Source organism: Perissodus microlepis, chromosome 7 (assembly GCF_051167445.1).
Source record: "Perissodus microlepis isolate ML-2025 ecotype Zambia chromosome 7, ASM5116744v1, whole genome shotgun sequence".
Classification (NCBI taxonomy): Eukaryota; Metazoa; Chordata; class Actinopteri; order Cichliformes; family Cichlidae; genus Perissodus; species Perissodus microlepis.
The window spans coordinates 40521703-40542615 of NC_140467.1; the positions used below are offsets into that span (position 1 = coordinate 40521703).

General features: G+C 39.3%; 1 protein-coding gene across 2 annotated transcripts in view; it reads left to right on the forward strand.

Annotated features, from left to right (window-relative positions):
- Positions 1-3990: 3990 nt before the first annotated feature.
- The window catches only part of ulk1b (unc-51 like autophagy activating kinase 1), a 24689-nt gene continuing 7766 nt past the window's right edge, over positions 3991-20913 (forward strand). The window contains exons 1-17 of one of the 2 annotated variants that reach the window (XM_084935040.1): positions 3991-4662; positions 6255-6347; positions 6685-6726; positions 9656-9688; positions 11093-11129; positions 12487-12660; positions 15032-15105; positions 15370-15471; positions 16669-16727; positions 17107-17189; positions 17354-17404; positions 17761-17852; positions 18169-18334; positions 18524-18578; positions 18792-18878; positions 19952-20083; positions 20214-20374. In XM_084935040.1, coding sequence (XP_084791166.1) covers positions 4573-4662; positions 6255-6347; positions 6685-6726; positions 9656-9688; positions 11093-11129; positions 12487-12660; positions 15032-15105; positions 15370-15471; positions 16669-16727; positions 17107-17189; positions 17354-17404; positions 17761-17852; positions 18169-18334; positions 18524-18578; positions 18792-18878; positions 19952-20083; positions 20214-20374 — 1531 coding nt within the window. In that variant the 5' untranslated portion in view covers positions 3991-4572. The remainder of the gene's footprint in view (positions 4663-6254; positions 6348-6684; positions 6727-9655; positions 9689-11092; positions 11130-12486; positions 12661-15031; positions 15106-15369; positions 15472-16668; positions 16728-17106; positions 17190-17353; positions 17405-17760; positions 17853-18168; positions 18335-18523; positions 18579-18791; positions 18879-19951; positions 20084-20213; positions 20375-20913) is intronic. The other variant, XM_084935041.1, reaches the window with a different exon arrangement.

The window sequence follows — 20913 nt, forward strand, 5'->3', positions numbered from 1 at the left end:
TTCACAGCAAAATTGCAAGCTATCCATCTGTGTGAAAGGTTGAAGAGATGAGCGAGACACAGTGCACATCACCTGATGTTAGCTAAGTGAGGAGAGAGCTTGGCAGACGCACCTGTCCTCTGGCATACAGTCAAGGGAACATCATGTTAGTCATATTGTGTGATACTGTTAATAAACAAAGGTGTGTACAGCTCAGTATTTCCCAGTCAGAAAAGGAAAGAAAGAAAACATACAGATATGGGAGATAGGTGCATTTGTTATTTATAAGATCACAGCTAGCATGGTACACAATCACAGTTATTTCTTTCAACTGGTAGGAATGATGTGGACTAAAGGCCTAAGTGAGACCCTTATCCTAAACCTCTAAAGGTAATGCAAAAAAATCTAAGAAAAAAACAGGATGTACTTCTGCATTAGAAGCAACTATCTTAAGAAACATCCTACTCAGAAGTCTTTTCGTTAGTCAGAGTGAACACCTGAAGGCCTGTGTGCAGAACCCTAATGTGGGCCAAGAAGAACCAATCAATCATTCTGTGGGAACCACAGAGCATGCTAAAATATTCAAAAAGAGAGCAAATCCCCGCCGAGGCAACACCTGCGATGGTGGCTGGTGAGTTGCGTGCAGAAAGATACATCAGCTGTCTTGTACATCCGATCTTCTCTGTCACAGTACAAATACACTAAAGGGGGAGACGAGTCAAAACTGAATTAAGTTTTTCCTTTAAAAAAAAAAAAATGCAGCATGAACCCAGCTCCAGCGTGCTGTCAGGGGTGCATCATTATGCAGACCTGTACATCTCTGTGAATGTAGATTGTTTTTTTGGCTCAGGAAAACCACCATGACTAATTAATGATTTCATGCAACAGCACTGTTGCAGAGTGCTGCAGCAGCATTATACAGTAACCGGCTGATATCTAGCCAAAACACGTTATAGGTTTTTCCTAGGAAATGAAAATAAATAAAAAAAATATTTTAAATAAAACAAAAAACCAAAAAAAACAACAACATTATTCCTACTATTTCACAATTTTTCTCCACTTCAGCCACCCAAGAGCCATTTTAACAACTTGTTGTTATTTCATAATAGTGCTATTGACTGCATTTGCTAAGTGAGTGTTGCCATAGATTATTCCACATAAAATAAATGGTAGGAATAAAATATGACTATGTCCTGATGTTTTTGTGGAGATGCACGAAATATTAAAATACTGGTCTTTTTTTACAGTCCTCTACTGCCCTCCTCTGGTAGTTACAAATATGCCTCCATCAACCCCAACACAGATGTATCACTCTGTGTGGTCTGGGTCCATCCATTTTTTGATCTTGGCTGACACTGGGTGACCCAGAGTGCTGACCGGTTGCCAGTCCATCACAAACAGAAAAAGAGACTAACTATTCAACCTCACATCCACACCTAGGGTTGATGTGTAATAAGATAAGAAAAACTATTATTTATTTTTTTGAAGATTTTTTTTTGTTTAAATGTTTAAATGTTCTCCCTGTGCCTGTGTGGGTACTCTCTGGGTACTCTGGCTTCCTCACAGAGTCCAAAGACATGTGTGTAAGGATAGCTGATGGCTCTGAATTGACCACAGCTGTGAATGCAAGTGTGAATGATTCTCTGTCTCTCTGTGTTAGCCCCATGAAAGACTGGCAACCTGTCCAGTGCTTCACCCACACTTTGCCCCATGACAGTTTGAATCAGATGTTAAAGTGTAATGGACAGTACAGGGCCTTTATTGTGCTTTAAGTGAAAACTATTATCCTGTTAACACAATGTCTTTTGGACAGATGTGGACAAAGCGGAGATATTTGGTCACAATGCTCAGCGTCATATTTGGAGAAAACCAACACAAACGTTTCATATCACCTGTCAGGCATGGTGGAGGAGGGGGTGATGATTTGGGCTTGTTTTGCAGCCACAGGGTCTGAGCACCCTGCAATCACTGGCTCAACCATGAACTCAACCAAATTATTCTAGAGTCAAATGTGAGGCTGTCAGCCTGACAGCTAAAGCCAAAGCACAGCAGCAAATCTACAACAGAAAAGAGCCAAAATGACTCTTGCTGTAATGCAGTGACCCAGTCAAAGTCCAGACCTCAATCTGATTAAAATTCTGTACTGGCATTAAGACAGCTGTGCATAAGCAAATGCCCACAAATCTCAATGAACCAAAGGGAAATTGTAAAGATGCGTGGGGCAAAATTCCTCCAGGGGAATATGAGAGTGTAATAAAGTCATATGTAAACAGTTGCTTCAAGTTATTGCAGCTAAAGTTGCTTTTACAAGCTACTGAAGCATGGGCCTGCATAGAGCCCTGTGAAAGCTGCCTTTTTCGTATTACTTTAAAGTATTGGTCACCGTCCTTTGTGTCCTCTAGATCATTCTCTAGAAACCTCATATTTCATTTTGTACTTTTTGCATTTATTTCTTATGATTTCAATATTTTTTGGTCTTTTATTTGGCCTGAAGGCAAAATCACTGCTGAAAGGTATATACAGGTTTTAAAACAGTGTATGCTTCCATCCAGATAATGTCTTTTTCATGGAAGTCATTGCAAATTTCACCTTAGACAAAGTGTTATCTCACATTTGCCAAAAACATCTCAATGATCCCCAAGATTTTTGGGAAAATATTCTGTGGTCTTACAAGATAAAGGTTGAAGTATTTAAAGGTTTGAGTCCTGTTAGTGTTTTATAAACAGAACATCATACAAACAGTCACACATGGCGGTGGTAGTGTGAGGATCTGGAGCTCCTTTGCTGCTCCAGGACCTGAACAACTTGCTGTAATTGATGGAACCATGAATTCTGCTCTCTCCCAGTTCTTTGTCTCAATTTTTGCCCTGAAGCTCAAGAGGACTTGGGTAATGCAACAGGACAATGATACAAAAAACACCAGCAAGTCCACATCTGAATGGCTCAGGAAAAACAAAAGGAAGGGTTTGGAGTGGTCTAGTAAAAGTCTGAAATCAAATTGAGATGCATGACCTTAAACAGGCCATTCATGTTCAAAAACCCTCCAATGTGGTTGAATTCAAACAATTTTGCAAAGATGAGTGACACAAAATTTCTCCACAGCGATGTGAGCAACTGGTCATCAGTTATTTTAAACACTTGATTGCAGGTGATGCTGCCAAGGGTGGCACAATCAGTTATTAAGTTTAGGGGGCATTTACTTTTTCACACAGGGCCAGGTAGCTTTGGATTGGTTTGTCCCCTTAATAAATGAAACAATAATTTAAAAGCTGCCTTTTGCATTGACTCTGTTTTTTTTATGTACTTATTTTTATCTGAAAAATGTAAATGTTACACAGTTTCCATGGTATTGTAGGATTCTAGCTGCTCAACAGTCCTGGGTTATCATTGTCCAGTTTTTAGCTTCATGCACTAAATATGTACCCTTCTATTACGAAGCCATGCTCTTGTAATGAATGTAGTATGTGCAGCATTCAGAGGGATGCTGCATACCCCTCGGCCTGTTTTTTTTTTTTTTTTTTTTTTTAAATATTTCAAAATGATTTAATTTTGGTCTTAAAACTTATAAAATTTCTCACTTTAAACATTTGACATGTTTCATCATGATCTAATGAGGAAAAAACATGGGTTTGTGATATTTGCAAATATTCGCATGCTCTATTTATTTCTATTTGGCACAGGATTCTAATGAAGACCATGGTTTAATAAAAAAAAAAAATACCTCATAACATTTTTTTTTCTTTAAAGATTTTTGATTGCCATTTTTCCGTGTGAAATAACTAAGTAAACAAAGGCTTTAGTGGACATGTCTTTCTCTCGTTTTCTGCTTCGGCCTATTTTTCCAGCGTACACATTAGCACGCATCCGCACATAATATCCAGTTATCTGATGCATTGTTTTATACTGAGACGAAGCGTCTTCTTTTTCCAGTCTGATCTTGTTTAATAAAGTTAAAGAAAATCTACTCTTTCATTTTAGGGACGCTCCGTGACGTCAAACCCACGGCTTTAATCGCAATGCGCATGCGCTTGGTTTCAGAAGCTAGACCGCATTCGACGGCACGAGAGATGTTGTGACTTCAGCGAGTCAGCTGCTAATTGCAGTGCATTAAGGGGGGTTAGCAATGGTCTCTGCTATTTAGACCTGTTTTCTTCTTTTGAGTTTAATGCCGGGTCTCGTTTCGCCTGTACAGACGCTTAGGCGACAGAAGTCAGGACCTCCTGTATATAAACAAAACGCAGCGAGCTGCTTTTTAAGGTGGCACCACCGAGACAGCAGCTAGGAAAGTCGTTCGTTAAGTTAGCTAACTTCATGTTGGCCGCACTGTCAAAGATGGAGCTTGCTTCACGGCTTTGTCAGAAGTAACACGATTTAAATAAAAATAAAAACTTCAAAACGTATCCGTGTTAACATGAGAGAAGAGGCCGGTTTGAAAGGTAGGCAGCCTATGGCAAAAGAAAGAGGGGCTGAACGTCGCTGCAGCTGGCCCCAGTTGACAGAGGAGAAAGGACTCTCTAACAAGAAGAGTGACCTGAGGTCTCCTGGTCATCTGTCCAGGTCTTAGTAGTGTAAAAATAAAGACTTTGGCTCGACATGGAGACGGTGGGGAAATTTGAGTTCAGTCGGAAGGACCTGATAGGACATGGCGCATTTGCTGTGGTCTTTAAAGGTAGACACCGAGAGGTGAGTATTACCCCTTTGCAAGTTTATAATACGTTTTATTGCTGCTATAAAGAAATCCGTTGTCTTTTTTTTAAGGCAGATTTGTTGCGCTGTTAAATGTAGGTCGCCATCTGGTGTAGTTGTTGTCATTGTACGCCCTTAAGAGGCCTAGTCTCACATACAGGATGTTCCTTGAAATAACAAAGCAATATTAAAAAAAAACGTTGAAATACTTTATTTAAATACTTGCGACACATTTTATGAAAGCATGCCTGGTTATTGTGTGACTGCCTTTATTTTTGTGGCTGGCTTGTGGTGCAGATGTTGTGTGTCAGCGTCGCTAATGTAAATATAGGCCACCAGACACGTATTGTTTTCCTTAGAAAGCTCCACACTGAGGCCAAATAGACATGTTCAAACATGTGCTACACCCAGAATGGATGGATATGAAATGGAAATGCTCCATCCTGAGACATGTAATCCACTCAGGGGATCATGTGGGCCTGAAGCATCTATGTTGCTTCTTTACTACATTGGCAGACAGATAATTTCACCCCGTTAGAGCTCTTCGCTCTCTGCGGACTTGCTTGTTTTTCCTAGGATATTTAAAAGTAGAATGGGAACCTTCAGTTTTCGGGCCATTCTTCTGTGGAACCAGCTTCCAGTTTGGATTCAGGAGACCGATACTATCTCTACTTTTAAGACTAGGCTTAAAACTTTTCTTTTTGATAAAGCGTATAGTTAGGGCTGGATCAAGTGGACCTGAATCCTAAGATAAGCTAAAACTTTATTGATCCTACAGCAGGGAAATTTGTGCGTTACCACAGCTCAGGTACAGATAGCAGAAGAACACAAAGTTATGCTGCTATATGACTAGGCTGCTGGGGAATTCCCATAATGCATTTAATTATCTGTTGTTAATATTTGGCTCTCTCAACAGCATGTCCTCCTCTCCTCACCCCAGCCGGATGCAGCACATGGCTGCCCCTCCCTGAGCCTGGTCCTTTTAGACCAGGAAGTTTCTTCCTGTTAAAGGGGAGTTTTTCCTTCCCACTGTTGCCAAATCTCTTGCTTATAGGGGATCATATGATTATTGGGGTTTTCTGTTTTCTTTGTGTTATTGTTTGGTCTTTACCTTACAATATAAAGAGACTTGAGGCAACTGTTGTTGTGATTTGGTGCTATATAAATAAAATTGAAGTGAACAGAATAATTTTCATCCGCTGTTTTCAGTGCATTTTACAATACGGGTAGTGAACTGCCTTTAATTTTGCTGGAAGGTCAGAAAATCCACTGCCAAGGTCACTGCAGTGATTTATATGAAATATGGTGCATGGGAGTCTGCCTTAAAAAGAGGAGAAAACCCTTAGCAATCAGACCTTCTGGCTGTTTACACTCTCAGCAAGTCATTTCCTTGTAGGCCAACACTTCATGGTAGTCAACAAACAAATATGCCATAGTGTGACACTTTACATTTCCTTTTACCAAACCATACATTTGACAGATGGCAGTGCAGTGAGACAAAGTGCAGACACTTTCTGACATTCGAGCACACCTCATTCTCTGCAGTGTTTTATTTCTTTCTTCAAATGACTTGAGTTTCTGTGCTCCAGAAACATGACTGGGAGGTGGCAGTAAAATGCATCAACAAGAAGAACCTAGCCAAATCTCAGACTCTGCTGGGGAAGGAGATCAAAATATTGAAGGTAAGTCAAGTTCAGAGAGAGACAAAAGAACACCCCCTGCCTACTGTTCAACATCAGATTGATTGATGTATGTTTTCGTAGTTAAATCTGTCACCTGGCATCTGAACCTGTGGGATCTGTGGTAATATGGTATTCACAGCTGGCCACGTGTTAGTGAAATATGAGGAGTGGTTATCTCAGCATGATTGTCTTACTAAACGCAGAGTTTGTTATAGTGAAAATGAGTACTCAGAAGCTTCTCACAGACTACAAGAATGCCCTGACCTGAACAAGCATGTAAAAAGAAATGTGATGATGATAACGATATGTGACCTGAAGTATTTTGTCTTTTCTGTAGGAACTCAAGCATGAGAACATTGTTGCTTTACTGGACTTTCAGGTATGTAGCATCACATTCACAAGTGTCAAAATCACATGTTAAGGTTTCTCATTTTTCCCTGTTAGACAGCAGCTGAAAGCGGAGCAGATGGGCTGCTGGATGTGGCTTTTCCACATGACCCACTTGTGTCTCATGCAGTTTGCACAGTTATGGCTTACCTATTTGTTAAATGAGGCTTTCCAACATTTGTTTGTTTTAAAACTGTTTGTTTCTGCTCTGGCGACTCTGGTTTTGTGGCCCGTTGAACTTGGCCAACCCTTCTAGTGCTTAAATTCTCTCTGCTGCTACGTGGCCTGTTCTTGATGGCCTCCTTTTATTAAGTCTTTCTTTGAAGTGTAGCAATTTAAGTTGTGCTTGTAGGCAGAAACAAGTTGATCAGGGCACAGGCTACTGTGTTAATGCTTCTTTACCAGTTGTTCATGGTTAGAGAAGCAGATATCTTGGCTCACCATAATAAACAAAAGGTGTTGCATTTTTAATCAGAGTCCACACTCTCAGTGATGTCTCTGTGATGGCCGCACCTGCTAGTTAGTTTAGATATAATGTCCCTTACTTCCCCACACACTCTTATCTGAACTCACCAGGTGTTTCTTCTGTCTTTGTAGTTTTTGATGAACAAACTGCCATCTGGTTTAAAAAAACATCAAATGTGCAAATTCTGCTAATTTCAAAGGCTGCGTTGTTCTTGCAGACTAACAGCAGGTAGCTGATGCTGTGTCTCTGAAGAAACTGGTCTGGAACAAATCTCTTAAAAATGTTTGTAATTTTAAAAAGTTGCATAGAAGTTTTGAAGGTTGTTTCATTGTGATCTGCTTATTTATTTTTAAATGAAATGTGAATCCTTGACTCTAAGAACTGAGATGAGATCCTCCTTCTCTGTTGTGTGAAGAGAAAATGAAAACTGTGCACATATTGAAAGTTTCATTAGCGGACTGGGGGTTTGAGCTATCATTCTCTGCCCATATCGGTTAAGCTTGACAGCTTACTCATAATGGAAGAACAGTGTTGCATGCTATCATATGAGCTGCTTGCTGCTTACACACTAAAGCACTGAAATAATTAGCAACAATCATTTCTCTGGACATGCAGAACCTTAAAAAATACCCTGCTCTCTCTTTATCGTTCGTGCTGGCTGGGGATAGTTGGAGCTGGGCTCTAAGATTACAGGTTTGTTGTGGCACAGCAGCCGACAGTGCTGATCTTCTTAGCTGGCAATCCATCCATCTATCTAATTAGGTCCTAAAGAAACTGACACCAAACCAAGCTCTGGAAACCAGCAATGAAAGGGACTGAAGATGGGTTTGCAAGTCAAATATTTGTGTATTGTAGGCTTCCAATTTTGAAGGGTTAGTGTTACTCATCTGGGTCCAGACCTTTGAATCTGTTTGCTGTACTCAGATCGACTGATCTGTCTTGATATTAAACCATTGTTTGACAGTTGAAAAAGTCAACTAGCCAGTCAGAGCCATGGCCACGAATAACACCATTGTCAAGATCTTCTCAAGCTGTACATCTAGTGACATATAGAAAAAGAAACCCTTTCACCTGCTGTCAGCGTACGACTGAATATTGGCTAAAGAATTCAGACTCATTCAAATGGGGTCAAGTTGGCAATCGCATGCAATCTGTTTCTGATAATAAAGCGATTAGTTGAAATTGAAGCTGAAGTTCACACGAAGTCCAACCAGAGTCTCACAGATTTGAAAAAGAAATCTAGAAATTTTATTGAACTGCCAAATGACAACCTTGGTTTTATTTGGGAATATAACCAGTTGGCAATCAGCTGAGCCAAACCCCAAAGTCCAGTTTTCACTCGAGTGTGACTGAGTCATTATAACCCAGGGCATAGTTCAGATTTTTTTTTATTGTAAGCTATTACAGTGCCATGTCAAACCGCAACAACACCAAACCTCTTATTTAACTATTTCACCGAATGTTATTTACCTAGCTCAGTGTTTCCCCACCGCCCCTAAACTCACTGGTTGCTTGTGTTTGGCCGTCCATCTTTAATAAAGCCAACGACAACTATTCAGAAAGCCTGACTCAGCTGAACTGTATAAAACAGTCTGGCCTCTGACTGCTGGCTTAGTGAGATACTGAATCGAGGTCAGAGAGAGACAACAGTCATCTGTTGCCATGAGATAAGAGAGGTTTTTGAAATGGGCTTGACTACCCTTCACAGAGTTTTCTTTTTTCTTTTTTTTAAAAATAAGTTTTGGACTGTTTCCAAAGTGCACAATAGATGTTTGAGTTTCTGTGGTTCTAAGTTCTCAGTAAGGAATAATTTCTAAATTATCCATTATTTGTTTTTTATCTTGGTGTTGATGTGAGAAAATATGACTCGCTTGTTACTGATTCACACGTGTCGCCCGTTGCTTTGTTAATGTTGCTGAGGACAGAGTCCACCTTCTCTGTTAGTATTTTTTTTATTGTTGATTTTGCTTTTTAAGGATGCATTAATTGAATTTTTGGGTGGTATATAAAATCATTTGGCCAATAGCCAGTGCCTTTTTTTGTCTTTGTTTTGTTTGGTATTTATTTCCACTTGGATTCCTAATTTCTGATGGCAGACATACAATTCAAGTTTTTTAAATCCACGCCACCTCCATATTTATTGTGTAAGAAACAAAGAAAAAAAGAAAACAGGTGTTTCAGGGGTATCAGTTGGTTCTGCCTATACAGACCTAGTGTTTTAATCCTCCTCCCATTGTGCAACTTTTATAGACTTGTCGGTATCTGTATCTGGATTTTAGCCACTTATTTTCACTTTTCTGCAGCTGTTTAAGCTGCTTGATACTTCTAGTCTAAGTCACCTCGTTATCTTGCTTTAACATGAGTGGTGTGTACAGGAACCATCTGTTCCTTCTGCTTTGTCTGCCACTGGCGTGTGTATGTTTACCCCCACTCTTCTTATCTCCCTTCTCTTTAGGAAACTGCCAGCTCAGTGTACCTGGTAATGGAGGTAAGCTTGCTGGGATGTTTGGCTTTGTTTGCTCAGCGCTGTATTGTCTGAACTCTAACAGGGCTAAAATTAGTTGTCTCCTCTGGCATCTGTGGGGGGGTTAAATGGCTAACAGCCACTACTCTTTTTGCTGTGATTTGATGCTGTTGTCCTGATTATGAATTAGAGGGGAAAAGTCCATAAATGGAGGGAGTTGTGTGTTCTCAAATTGCTTTTGATGCTTTTGATGCTCATACTCTTGTTTTGTGCATTTTAAATAATTTCTTCAAGGGAACATGCCAGACTATGTTTTATCCATGTAAATTTTGTTTATAGTATTTGTCAAAGCGATTAAAAATTGCTTGCTATTTTTGTTAATGTATGTTGTAGAAATACATATACACTCACTAAACTTTTTATTAGGTACACCTTGCTAGTACCAGGTTCGATCTCTGACTTCTTTGACTTAAGAACTGGCTCAGATCTCTGTGGCATAGATTCAAGAGGGTTAGGTCTATATCGACTTGATATCATCACACAGATGCTGCTGATTTTTTTGTGGATTCATGCTTTCATATTGTTTACACCAAATTCTGAACCTACCATCTGACTGTTGCAGCAGAAATCAAGACTCATCAGCTCCGGCAACATTTTTCCAGTTATCTGTTGTCCAATTTTGGTGACCTCCCCCTTTACTTGAAGTCCCAGTATCCTGTTTCTTAGCTGACCGGAGTGGCACCTACTGTGGTCATCTGCTTCTGTAGTCCACCTTTTTTAAGGTTCGACATATGCAAACCTTGGTTTTACCAAGTGGTCATTCCCCTGTGGCCTCAGGAAGGTATTTTACATGGAGAACTGCCGCTTGCTGAATATTTACTTTTTTGTGGATCACTCTCTGTGGTCAGATGATCAGGTGTACCTAACAAAGTGGCTAGTGAGTGTACATGACATTGACAGCCAAGCAGAAGAACTTTGGATTTCTTAGCCTCATTTTAATCTTCTGCTGTCAAATGTGTTCTGTCATGTACTTTGCCATTAAAATAGAAATATACAATTGCTGTCTAGATCTATACCACAAGTCAAAAGCAGATTTCTTTATGCTGATCTGTGTGTCTGAGAGATTAAACTACTTGTGAGGCAGCATTTTACAGCCTCACCTGTCACAGCCCGTCCTTTTCTGGGTTCATTCATATTAATGCTGGGAATGGGAACAAGGGTATAAATCTGTAAACACATCACTCTTCGGCAAATCACTCCTCTGATCTCTGCTGCTTTCTAGTTGCTTCAGAGGCTGTGTGATCTCAGAGTCTTTTTCACTGTGGTTACACCTCAGTCCTCGGTGCTACCTGTGTTTTCTAATGCTATTCCTTTTCATCTCTCTCCCCCTCCCCTTCATTCCTGCCCTGTCACTATTTTTAACCACAGTACTGCAACGGCGGCGATCTCGCTGACTACTTACACTGTAAGTGCAACAGTTTATCTACTTATGCTCAATGTACTCAAAATGCTTCTTAATCCAAAAAATCAGTTAAATCAGGAATAAAGTCTTTGCTCAAAAGTCTTTCTAGATCTAAAGCAGGCCCTGAATGCCCTTCTCTTTTATCTGAACACAACGATTATATCCGTTTCCTAGCAAGCGAGATGAAAACTGGACTTTTGGCATATTTTCATATGTATGTAAATGATGATATTTGGCATAGACATGTGTTCAGGAAAGAGAGCTTAAATTTCAGAAATAAGAGAACAGCAGAGCAACCATAGAACTAAAAAATGGATTCTGCAATGATGGCCAAATCATCAATAGTCTTAATTATAACCTTAAATTAGTAAAAGCCTCCAGTAAAGCACTTTGTGACGAAACGTTTATGTTAAAGAATTTGTCAGAGTGATTTCTCAAAGGGAGGTGCTAGTTATGACAGTTATTTTTCTGTCACCTCCCAACACTCAGGTCACATCTTTGTTTTGTGAGACTTCCTTGTGACCACAGGAAACAGGCTTTCGTGTTTAGCCCTGAAAGCAGCAGCAGCAGATTTGGCTTGTCACTAACAGATTTGGACCTAAAAGTTTTAATAGTGTCTAAAGAATAATCAGACCAGAGACACCTCTCTGCATTGTTCTTCTGTCTTTCAATAAACACAGTACAGTGTTTGATCATATACTTAGAGCCACCTTGTGCTCACTTTTGAGTCAGAATGGTAGCAAACTGGGAATTTCTCAGCACTACAGATTTTCCCAGCTTCGTCGTATCCTCACCAAACTTCTCTGGGCTTCAAATAGCCAGGACCATCAATTCATTTGTGATATCCGTCAAACTTCCTGTAATTTTGCACCCAGACTCTAAATAGAAATCCCATCCTATTCTATTAATAGCCAGCATGATTGAAAAATGGGTTTGGATCCTCTCCCCATTGTAATAAATGACCTAGACTGCTTCTAGCTCAAGGCGAATATGGCACGTCTTTAAAAGTCTGCTGGAAGGGACGTGGACATGGAGCAATTGTAGACAAGGAAGTGTCCATAACGCAATACTGTATCATTTTGAGCTGGAGACACAAAAGAGGATGTGGCAGTTGGGTGATATTAGAGAACACAGGAATAAACACACGCTGCAGATAATTTAGGAAATGTATTAACATGATCTGTTGCATAAAAATCATTGTATTCCAACTATAAACTAAGAGAGATTTATTCAGCCCGTGATAGGTTTACCGATGTCATCATGTTGTGTCCTTATTAAGAAAATTCTACTTGCATAGTAACCTGTAGGATTCACATCAAAGTTAGTGATTAATTGATATTTGCTTTGTGTTTTCCTGCAGCTAAGGGCACACTGAGTGAGGACACTATTCGGGTTTTCCTGCAGCAGATTGCAGGAGCCATGAGGGTCCTACAATCCAAAGGAATAATTCACAGGGACCTCAAGCCACAGAACATCCTGCTTTCTTACCCACCAGGATGCAAGTCACACTCCAACAACACCTGCATCAAGATTGGTAGGTTTGATTATGTGAGAGTCTTTAAGGCGATTATACATTTTTTTTTTTAAGCATTTCAACACATTTAAGCTCTGTAGTATCTGTTGATTAATATGCCAAACAAGAATACATTTTTTTTAAAGTGATGGCAAAACATTTACAAATATAAAACTTGTGGGATTTAAAGCAGCAGAACAATTTACAGGAGCAAAAAAATAATTGAATCTCATAAAGCTCCTTATGGAAATTCCTACAACGTAATCAACTTTTTTATAGACAGTTTTATTGCAATGGGATCTCATAATGATTTCCCTGAGGTAATTGATTACCCCAAGCTCAGAAGGCTAAACTTGTTTGAAGAAATTGATTACATATAGAATTTCACGTTTTACCTCTGCAGTGTTGCTATTGTTCTTCTGAGAGTGCACGCTGTTTAAAAATGCCGCAAAGCAAAGACGCTTTCTACAACTACAAGATGCACTTGTGTCATCCAGTTTAAAATTGATTGATGTGGTAGAAGATGATATTGGTGCAACAGAAAGTAATCAATAAGTGTCTGGCTATTGGTGACTCTATTCTTAAAAACATGAAACTAGAAACCCCAGTGGACACAGTCAGAAGTATTCCAGGTGCCAGAGCAGGCGACATTGAAGTAAATTTGAAATTCCTGGCTAAGGCTATGGAGCTGGTGTGTAACTTTACCAAAATAATGTCATACTCTGTAGTTTTCTCTGATCCCATCCCCAGTCGGACCAAGAGTGACATGTTTAGCTGTATGTCACTAATTGCTGGCTGTCTGAGTGGCGTCCAGCATGTGGGCTTCATAAATAAATGGAAAACTTTCTGGGAAAAACATGGTCTTGTCAGGAGAGACAGCAGTGCACACCAGCCGTTTAAAGTCTTCTCCCACAGAGGTTGATTATTTTGTTAAGTGTTACAGCTTCACTGTATACATCGCTGAAGGCAACAGATCAGAGATGCTTGATTCCCTGGTATAATTCACAATGTGCCTTAAAAGGAAGTGACTTAAAAAGAAGAAGAAATGGTGTTTCATTCATTTAAAGTCTTCTTGTTTTTTTTATTTTCACCTTCTTTTCTCTTTCCCATCACCCCAACCAGTCGTGGCATATGCCTGCCCCTCTGTGAGCCAGAGTTCTTCCCATTAAAAGGACATTTTTCCTTCCCACTGTCACCAAATGCTTGCTCATAGGAAGCTGTCTGATCGTTTGGGTGGGGCTCTAATATTGTAAGGCCTTTACCTTACAATATGAAGTGCCTTGATGTTATATAAATAAAACTAAATTGTATTAAATTGAATAATTATGAAGTATCTTTCCCAAGTGAGTGAGAGCAAGTGTGTTCAGCTGTTTGGAAGCTCTACTAGTCCCTAAGCCTATTAATTTTTTCCCCTCTAGAGACTGAATGCATAGCAAAGCCACCGCAATCTCAAACAAGCTGACTACACACACACAAACACACACACACACTGTACCTACTCAAGGTTTTTTCGCAAGCGGTTTGTTGATTAGTTTAAGAGGCTGAGTGCATTTTAGACATTTAAGAGTTATTGTTTATAAAATGTATATACGGATTACAAAATTATGACTTAATAACACTACAAACAAGCAAACAAACACTTAAATGATCACACGAGGCTAGCTCCAAAAGTGAGTCGGGGCCCATCTTGAAACGCTGTCTGGTATTAGGAGCTCATCTGACTAAAGGCAAAGTTTCTGTCACCTTTAGCCAGATTTTTATTAACACCTCTGCACAGAGGTGTTAAAGAATAAGGCCCAAGGGCCAGAACTGGCCTGCAAAAAGCCAAATGTGATTGCTTTGACTGCTAAGATGGAGAAATTTACGTCAGTTTTAAAGCCTTACTGACAAAAATAAGTCTCCGGACATACTGCAACAAAGCATTTAAATAATGCATAAGCAATCAAATATAAGACACTGAGGTGTTCTCTCATTGTATTATATTAAATAACAGAAAACTTGTATAGGAATACAGTATTAGGCTATATTTGTTCAATGCATCTATACTGTGGAAATGATAACGTCAACAAGCCAGTGTGCTACATTGATCTTCTGTGGTTGAGAAGTGTTTTAATGATGTCATAATTCAAAGTAAACTCCAGTGTGATGATACTAAATTTCCATGAGCTGAACTAAATCATAAGCTCGCTAAGACTCGCCCATTATCGCTCAAGTATTGCATATTCTTTTGTTTGTTTTGCTAGTCTGTTCTCTTATTTAAATGATTTTTTTTTTGCCACAGTGTAAATATTATGAAGGTACACCTGGATTCCTTTCTGGCACCAAATATTTTGTCATCCTCCTCTTTTCCCTTTTTTTCTTTCCCTTCCCTTCTGGACGTTTATGTCCACAGCGGACTTTGGCTTTGCGAGGTACCTTCAGAACAACATGATGGCAGCCACGCTCTGTGGATCCCCTATGTACATGGTAAGCACAATTTGGGTGATTTTTACTGATGAAATGGAAATAACTGTTTAAATGTGAATAAATGTTTCAGTTGGCAGATTCAAATATGGTGATTTTAGCTGTTTGAGATTGTTGCAGTCCTATTCATTCATTTATTTGTTACATTTTTAACTAAATGCGATTTGTAAAACAATACAGGGATGAATATAATATCAATTTAATAATCAATTGTCCCTCAAAGTTTTAAAATTGATCTCACCTCCCCTTTTTAATTTTTCTCACCAGGCTCCTGAAGTAATTATGTCCCAAAACTATGATGCCAAGGCTGACTTGTGGAGTATAGGAACAATAGTGTTTCAGTGCCTGACTGGAAAAGCTCCTTTTCAGGTAAAATAAAAGTTTACAATATCCAGAATGATTCTTGGCCAAGCCGGGGGGGGGGGAGGCAGGCACGTTTATTTTTATTTATTTATTTTTTTCCCCTTTCCAGAATTCTGAGAAAAAAGTCAGAATTCTGACTTTAATCTCAGAATTTTGAGAAACGAATTCTGTAAAAAAAAAAAAAAAAAAGTCGGAATGCTGAATTCTGACTTTTTTTTCTCAGAATTCTGGAAAAGAAAATGTGCCCACTTTTTTTTTTTTCCTCCGGTGGCCCAGATCCTCTTCCGTAACAAACTTGAAGTCAAACCAGTATTTGGTGTGTCCACTCTGCGCCTTTAAGAGAGCTCCAGTTTTAGGCTTTTCTAAACTGTTATGTTGGGGCATATCATCTATGTCAAGACCTTCAGATAATCTTTTTGCTGAAGATTGTTATTTAGGACTGCATGTTTTGGACCACTGACATGTTGAACTTTGAACTTTAAGACTGAAACCAGGCACATGCATCCCTGATGATAGGATGTGATAGGATATGGATAAAAACCTCAAATCAAAAGTGCCTGAAACATTGGAATATCAGCTCATTGTGAGGATGTGATAACTAGCACACAGATTACAAAAGATTTTTGCTTTTGTCATTTGCTCCAAATCTGTGGGCATTCTTGCAATAGCAGTACAGACTGCACACCAGCAGGGACAAAACAACAACTCCAGCATTGTGACTTCTTTATTCTCTTTGTCTTTGGCAGCTACAGTCCTGCACTGCTTCTCTCTACTGAGTTCCTTATAACTGCTCTAACATCACACATTTAAAAAAAAAAAAAAAAAATCTCCCTTTTGTTTTTCCTCAGCCTGTATCGGGCTAAATGTAGATTAAAGATGCCAAATGTGGACGTTGACAATGGTGTTAAAATGAAGCGTAATATAGCAAAACCTGTTACGTGTTCTTGCTTCAACTGATCCAAAAGCATTTTTAAATTACCAGCTGTGTTTTCCTTGTTCTCTGATATGTGTACATAAAAGTTGTTACTCAAGTAAATGGAGTGTGTTGTTTGCAGTGCAGTGACAAAACCTGATATAATAAAAATGTATACAGCAATGCACTAGAATAGTGTAATCGTGTAATTACTCTGTGTGTGTATATGCATACTCTTACAGACTTTCTTATGTTTTTCCAATATATCTGTGACTTTTTGCCATCTTCAGGCCAGCAGTCCCCAAGATCTCCGGCTGTTCTATGAAAAAAACAAGAATCTCAGCCCCAAGTAAGAAATTATGTTGAAATGACGATATGTTTAAAAAAAAAAATGATGTCCTAGTTTTCTGCATTTATTATAAAGGTATTTCTTAGAATATAAGTATTGTTTGGATGTTTAGTGCAGAACCAATCTGAAAGTTGTGGCTTATTAAGATGCCATATTGTAGGTCAGCTTATCAAAGACCTGGAAAAAAGCCATAAATCATTAATTTATTCTTGTTTGCTAATACACATAAATTGCCTCAGAAATGTCTTAATCTAGAAAATCTATAAAGAGTGAAGCGTAGGAGTTGAAGGTGGAGTTGAAGGTTTTGCTGTATGTAGAGTTGTGACCTTTTAATCATTTGCATGAAGCAAAGACTGTTGTTGTTGTATTTGTTTTACAGCATTCCCAGAGAGACTTCAGGCCACCTGAGGCAGCTGCTGCTGGGTCTGCTGCAGCGCAACCACAAAGACCGCATGGACTTTGGTCAGAAAATGTTTAACGTTCATTCATACTCTACATATTTCACTCGTGCATGTTTGGATCAAACTTTGTTTATGCAAAAGATGTTGTTACAGTTTCTTAGTTTGTTGCATGCAGAGGAAAACTGTGAACTTCCTCTCATTAATTATATTTATTCTCCCTGGTAGATGACTTTTTTTGTCATCCTTTCCTGGAGGCTAGCTCATCTGTGAAAAAGAGTAAGTAAGAATAAACAGCATTACTTCCTTAGTTAGGTTTAACCCTTGTGTGGTCCTCGGGTCAAAAATGACCCCTAGCTGTATGGCAAACAAGTGTATGGGAATCCCGAGGACATTATAAGGGCTAATATAGATACAAATACAAAATATGTTCCATTTGCTTCAATAGAAAATATAACCTTAAAAATAAAACAAGGTGGCTGAAGCAATGTTTACAGGATGAGATCTGATAGTCAGGCCAGTCACGTAAAGATAGAACGGGTGTTATAACACCTTGGAAGTCCTGTGGACTTTAATTCTGAACACACAAAGTTTCTTTTTTCAGAAACTAACAACTGTGTTGAATTTCATTTCAGCAACTCCTACTGTGACCATGACTTGTTTGCCCAGCTCTGCATCAGCCAGCTCTTGTAGCAGCTCTTCCACGTCTCATCTCGCCTCACCACCGGTTTGTGTTTGTTATTTCTTATATTTCCTCCAGCATTTCCCCCAGAGAGAGGGGACGAGCACGAACACCAAAAGTTCCCCAAAGAAGCCAAAACCTTTTTTAAATTTATCGGGTTTTTTATGTGCACTAATTTCCCAAAGCGGTGACCTCTGGAGGAAAACAGAGATTTTTGTATTTACTTTTTTTTGGATGAGTGTAAAGTTTTATTTGCATTCATAGAAGCAACAACTTTTTCACCTTTCCCTTCTCTGATGACTAATTTATACGTTCCTCCTCTGTGTTTAATATGCCACCTTCTGTCTCCCTGTCTCTGTAGCAGTCGCTTGCTGAGATTCAGCAGTTGCGAGCCAAAGCTCTGGCCTCTCCCACCCAGGAGGCCACTGGTTTTCTCCTTAAGGACTCGTCTGGAGGTGGCGGCAGCAGCAAGAACTCCTCCTCCTGTGACACAGATGACTTTGTGATAGTGCCGGCTCACTTCACCAGTAAGAAAACTTTTCTTTTTCATCGAGTCCCTGCATAATGTAAAAACTTTACATGGAGCTCTTCAGTAGACTTGAATTCATCTTGTAGTCTTTTTTCTTTCCATAGACTGACATTTATATTGCATTTCTCAAGCTGAAGTGCTGTGCTATGAGGCTGTTCAAGTTTATAACAGTTTTGTTTTTGTTCAGCAGGTGAGCTGACAAGTGAGAGTAAAGTGCTGCAGGACAGCCTAATGAACAGCGGGTGAGAAGCAAAAGCTAGTTATTCATTAATATCCAGCACAGCGGCTGATATGTTAATTAAATGCACTTCTTTGGCACTGTTACAGAATCGGGCTTATAGAGGAAGATAAATTATGTTAGTAATCACACTTATATTAGCTGTGAAAGTGTACGCCCTCTAAACTGTTCATGAATAACGTTGTGATGGTCTTATTCTCTTCTCCACTTTAATTAGCTCTCTTTTAGCTTCTGCTGGTCTGTGTAACCAAGCCAAAACACCGCCGCACTCGCCTTCCTACAGTGGATCACCAAGTCCTGTCAGGTAACTGCACACAGCCAAATCTTTTCTTATGGTGGTAAATGTGGGGGAGTTAATTAGGTGATCTCCTGATGAATTTGCAAGTTTGCTCACTTACAATGATATTAACAGTCTCTAATTTTTTATTGTAGTTTAATTTTAAAGGAGGGACAAAAATTCAAAAAACACATTATTAAAAAAAGGTTTAAGTGGATTTGTGTGTCACTGAATGGAATAAGAAAAACTTGACTTGATGGAGAAACCCTTGTTGGCAAGCACAGCGGCAAGAGGTTTCTTACAGTTGGTCAGCAGGTTTGAAACCATCAACTTTGGCCCACTCCTCTTTACAGAAATTCTCTAAATCCTCCAGGTTGCTTGGCAACTCGAAGCTTCAGCTCTATCCACAGATTTTTCTAAAGGACTGAGGTCTGGTCTGGGCCACTCCATCACCTAACCCTCTGGAGTCTAGGGTTGAATTGGCTGTTTTTGACCACCTTTGATTTTACCTTTATATTATTCTTTTAAAAACTGTTTACCCTCCTTTGTTTGGTTTCAATGTTTTTAGCACAACCTCACGTCTGGCTTCACAGTAATTTCTGCGATATATCCGAATAGTTAGACTAATAGCTGAAACTACTTTCAAAATTAGACTGTGTATTTCTTTGTAAGTGAACAAATTCAACAGAATATCAAGTAATTATTTCCCCTATTGTATAGTTGCATGGTGCAAGAAAGAAGCAGCTGGTAAAGTAATTTGGATTCAACTAAAGCACCGAAGGTTCATGCACAAAATTTTCTTCACTATAAACTGTCAGAAGGTTTTTAATTAAGTCAGTTTTATTAGTTTAACAAGCTTAATTGTCCCAGTGTTTATCTCTCTATTACATACACAGTTACTCCACAACTGTCATCTTAATCTTTTGTTTTGTGATGTTAGTCGATGTGTCGTTTGTACGTAAACATTGTGCAAATTAATAAGTCACATCTGCTTCCTCTGGAAAGTGTTAACTACGCATGTGTGTACACAAGCACACGGACTGTCTCCTCTCTTATCTAACTGTTCCCTTGGCACCCTCGGTTATTCTCACTGTTGTCAGGCCCAGCGAGTTCTCGGGAAGTAGCTATGGAAACCATGGTCAGTCATTGCCTATTCCAGTCCCCACTCAGGTCCAGAATTACCAGCGTATGGAGCAAAACCTCCATTCTACCAAACAGGATGGTTCGCCACGGTCTGCATCAAGAAACACACACACACACATTTATAAATGTATAAACTCCACTGTTGCAAAACTAAATTTACAGGTTAGCTTTTACACTTCTTGATGGAAGTGCAGTGACTCATAAGACTCACTTCATTAGGCTGTCAACACCAGTGCGCCGCTGCAGCAGTGGAAGCTTGTTGGGCTGTGCTAGGACTGGACCTTCACCACCCTATGGGCAGGGGGCTGTCACCACCACCACCACCACCACCCGCAGGTTCTCCCTGGGAGGTGCCAGAACTTTGCAGCTCTCTCCTCAAGGTAACTTGAAGGCCATGCTTCACTTGCTTCTGCATCAACCTGGCTTAAAAATATGGAAGCTGTAGAGTGATAGAGTGCAAGCTTAGAGCTAACTGGTTGGTGCCAAACTCCAGTGACGATATTTGAAAGGTATTAAAACTACACCAGCCGGTCTTTTGTCTGTTTGTAACCATATTATAAATTATAGATATTAGTTATAAGCGGATCAGGGAAAGTTTGTTTTGGTGCAAATGATTTCTAGAGGAGCAAAAACTGTTAAGGAAATCTGAAAAGTGAGATTATTTTTCTCTCTTTGTTTGTTTTTTAAAGATCAGTTGTACTTAATACTGTCATTTATAACTTGTATAAATAAATCTACTTCTGTCATTTATATAGCAGAAATTATCTGAGTTGTTTAAGCTTTTGATGCACGATGACTTGCTGACATTTTTCTTTGTTTTTGAGTATTTATAAATTGAATATGTGGGGCTTCTAAGCAGACAAAGACATTTTAAGCCATAAACTGGGGCTGTGTGAACATGTGATGAGGAGTTTTCTAA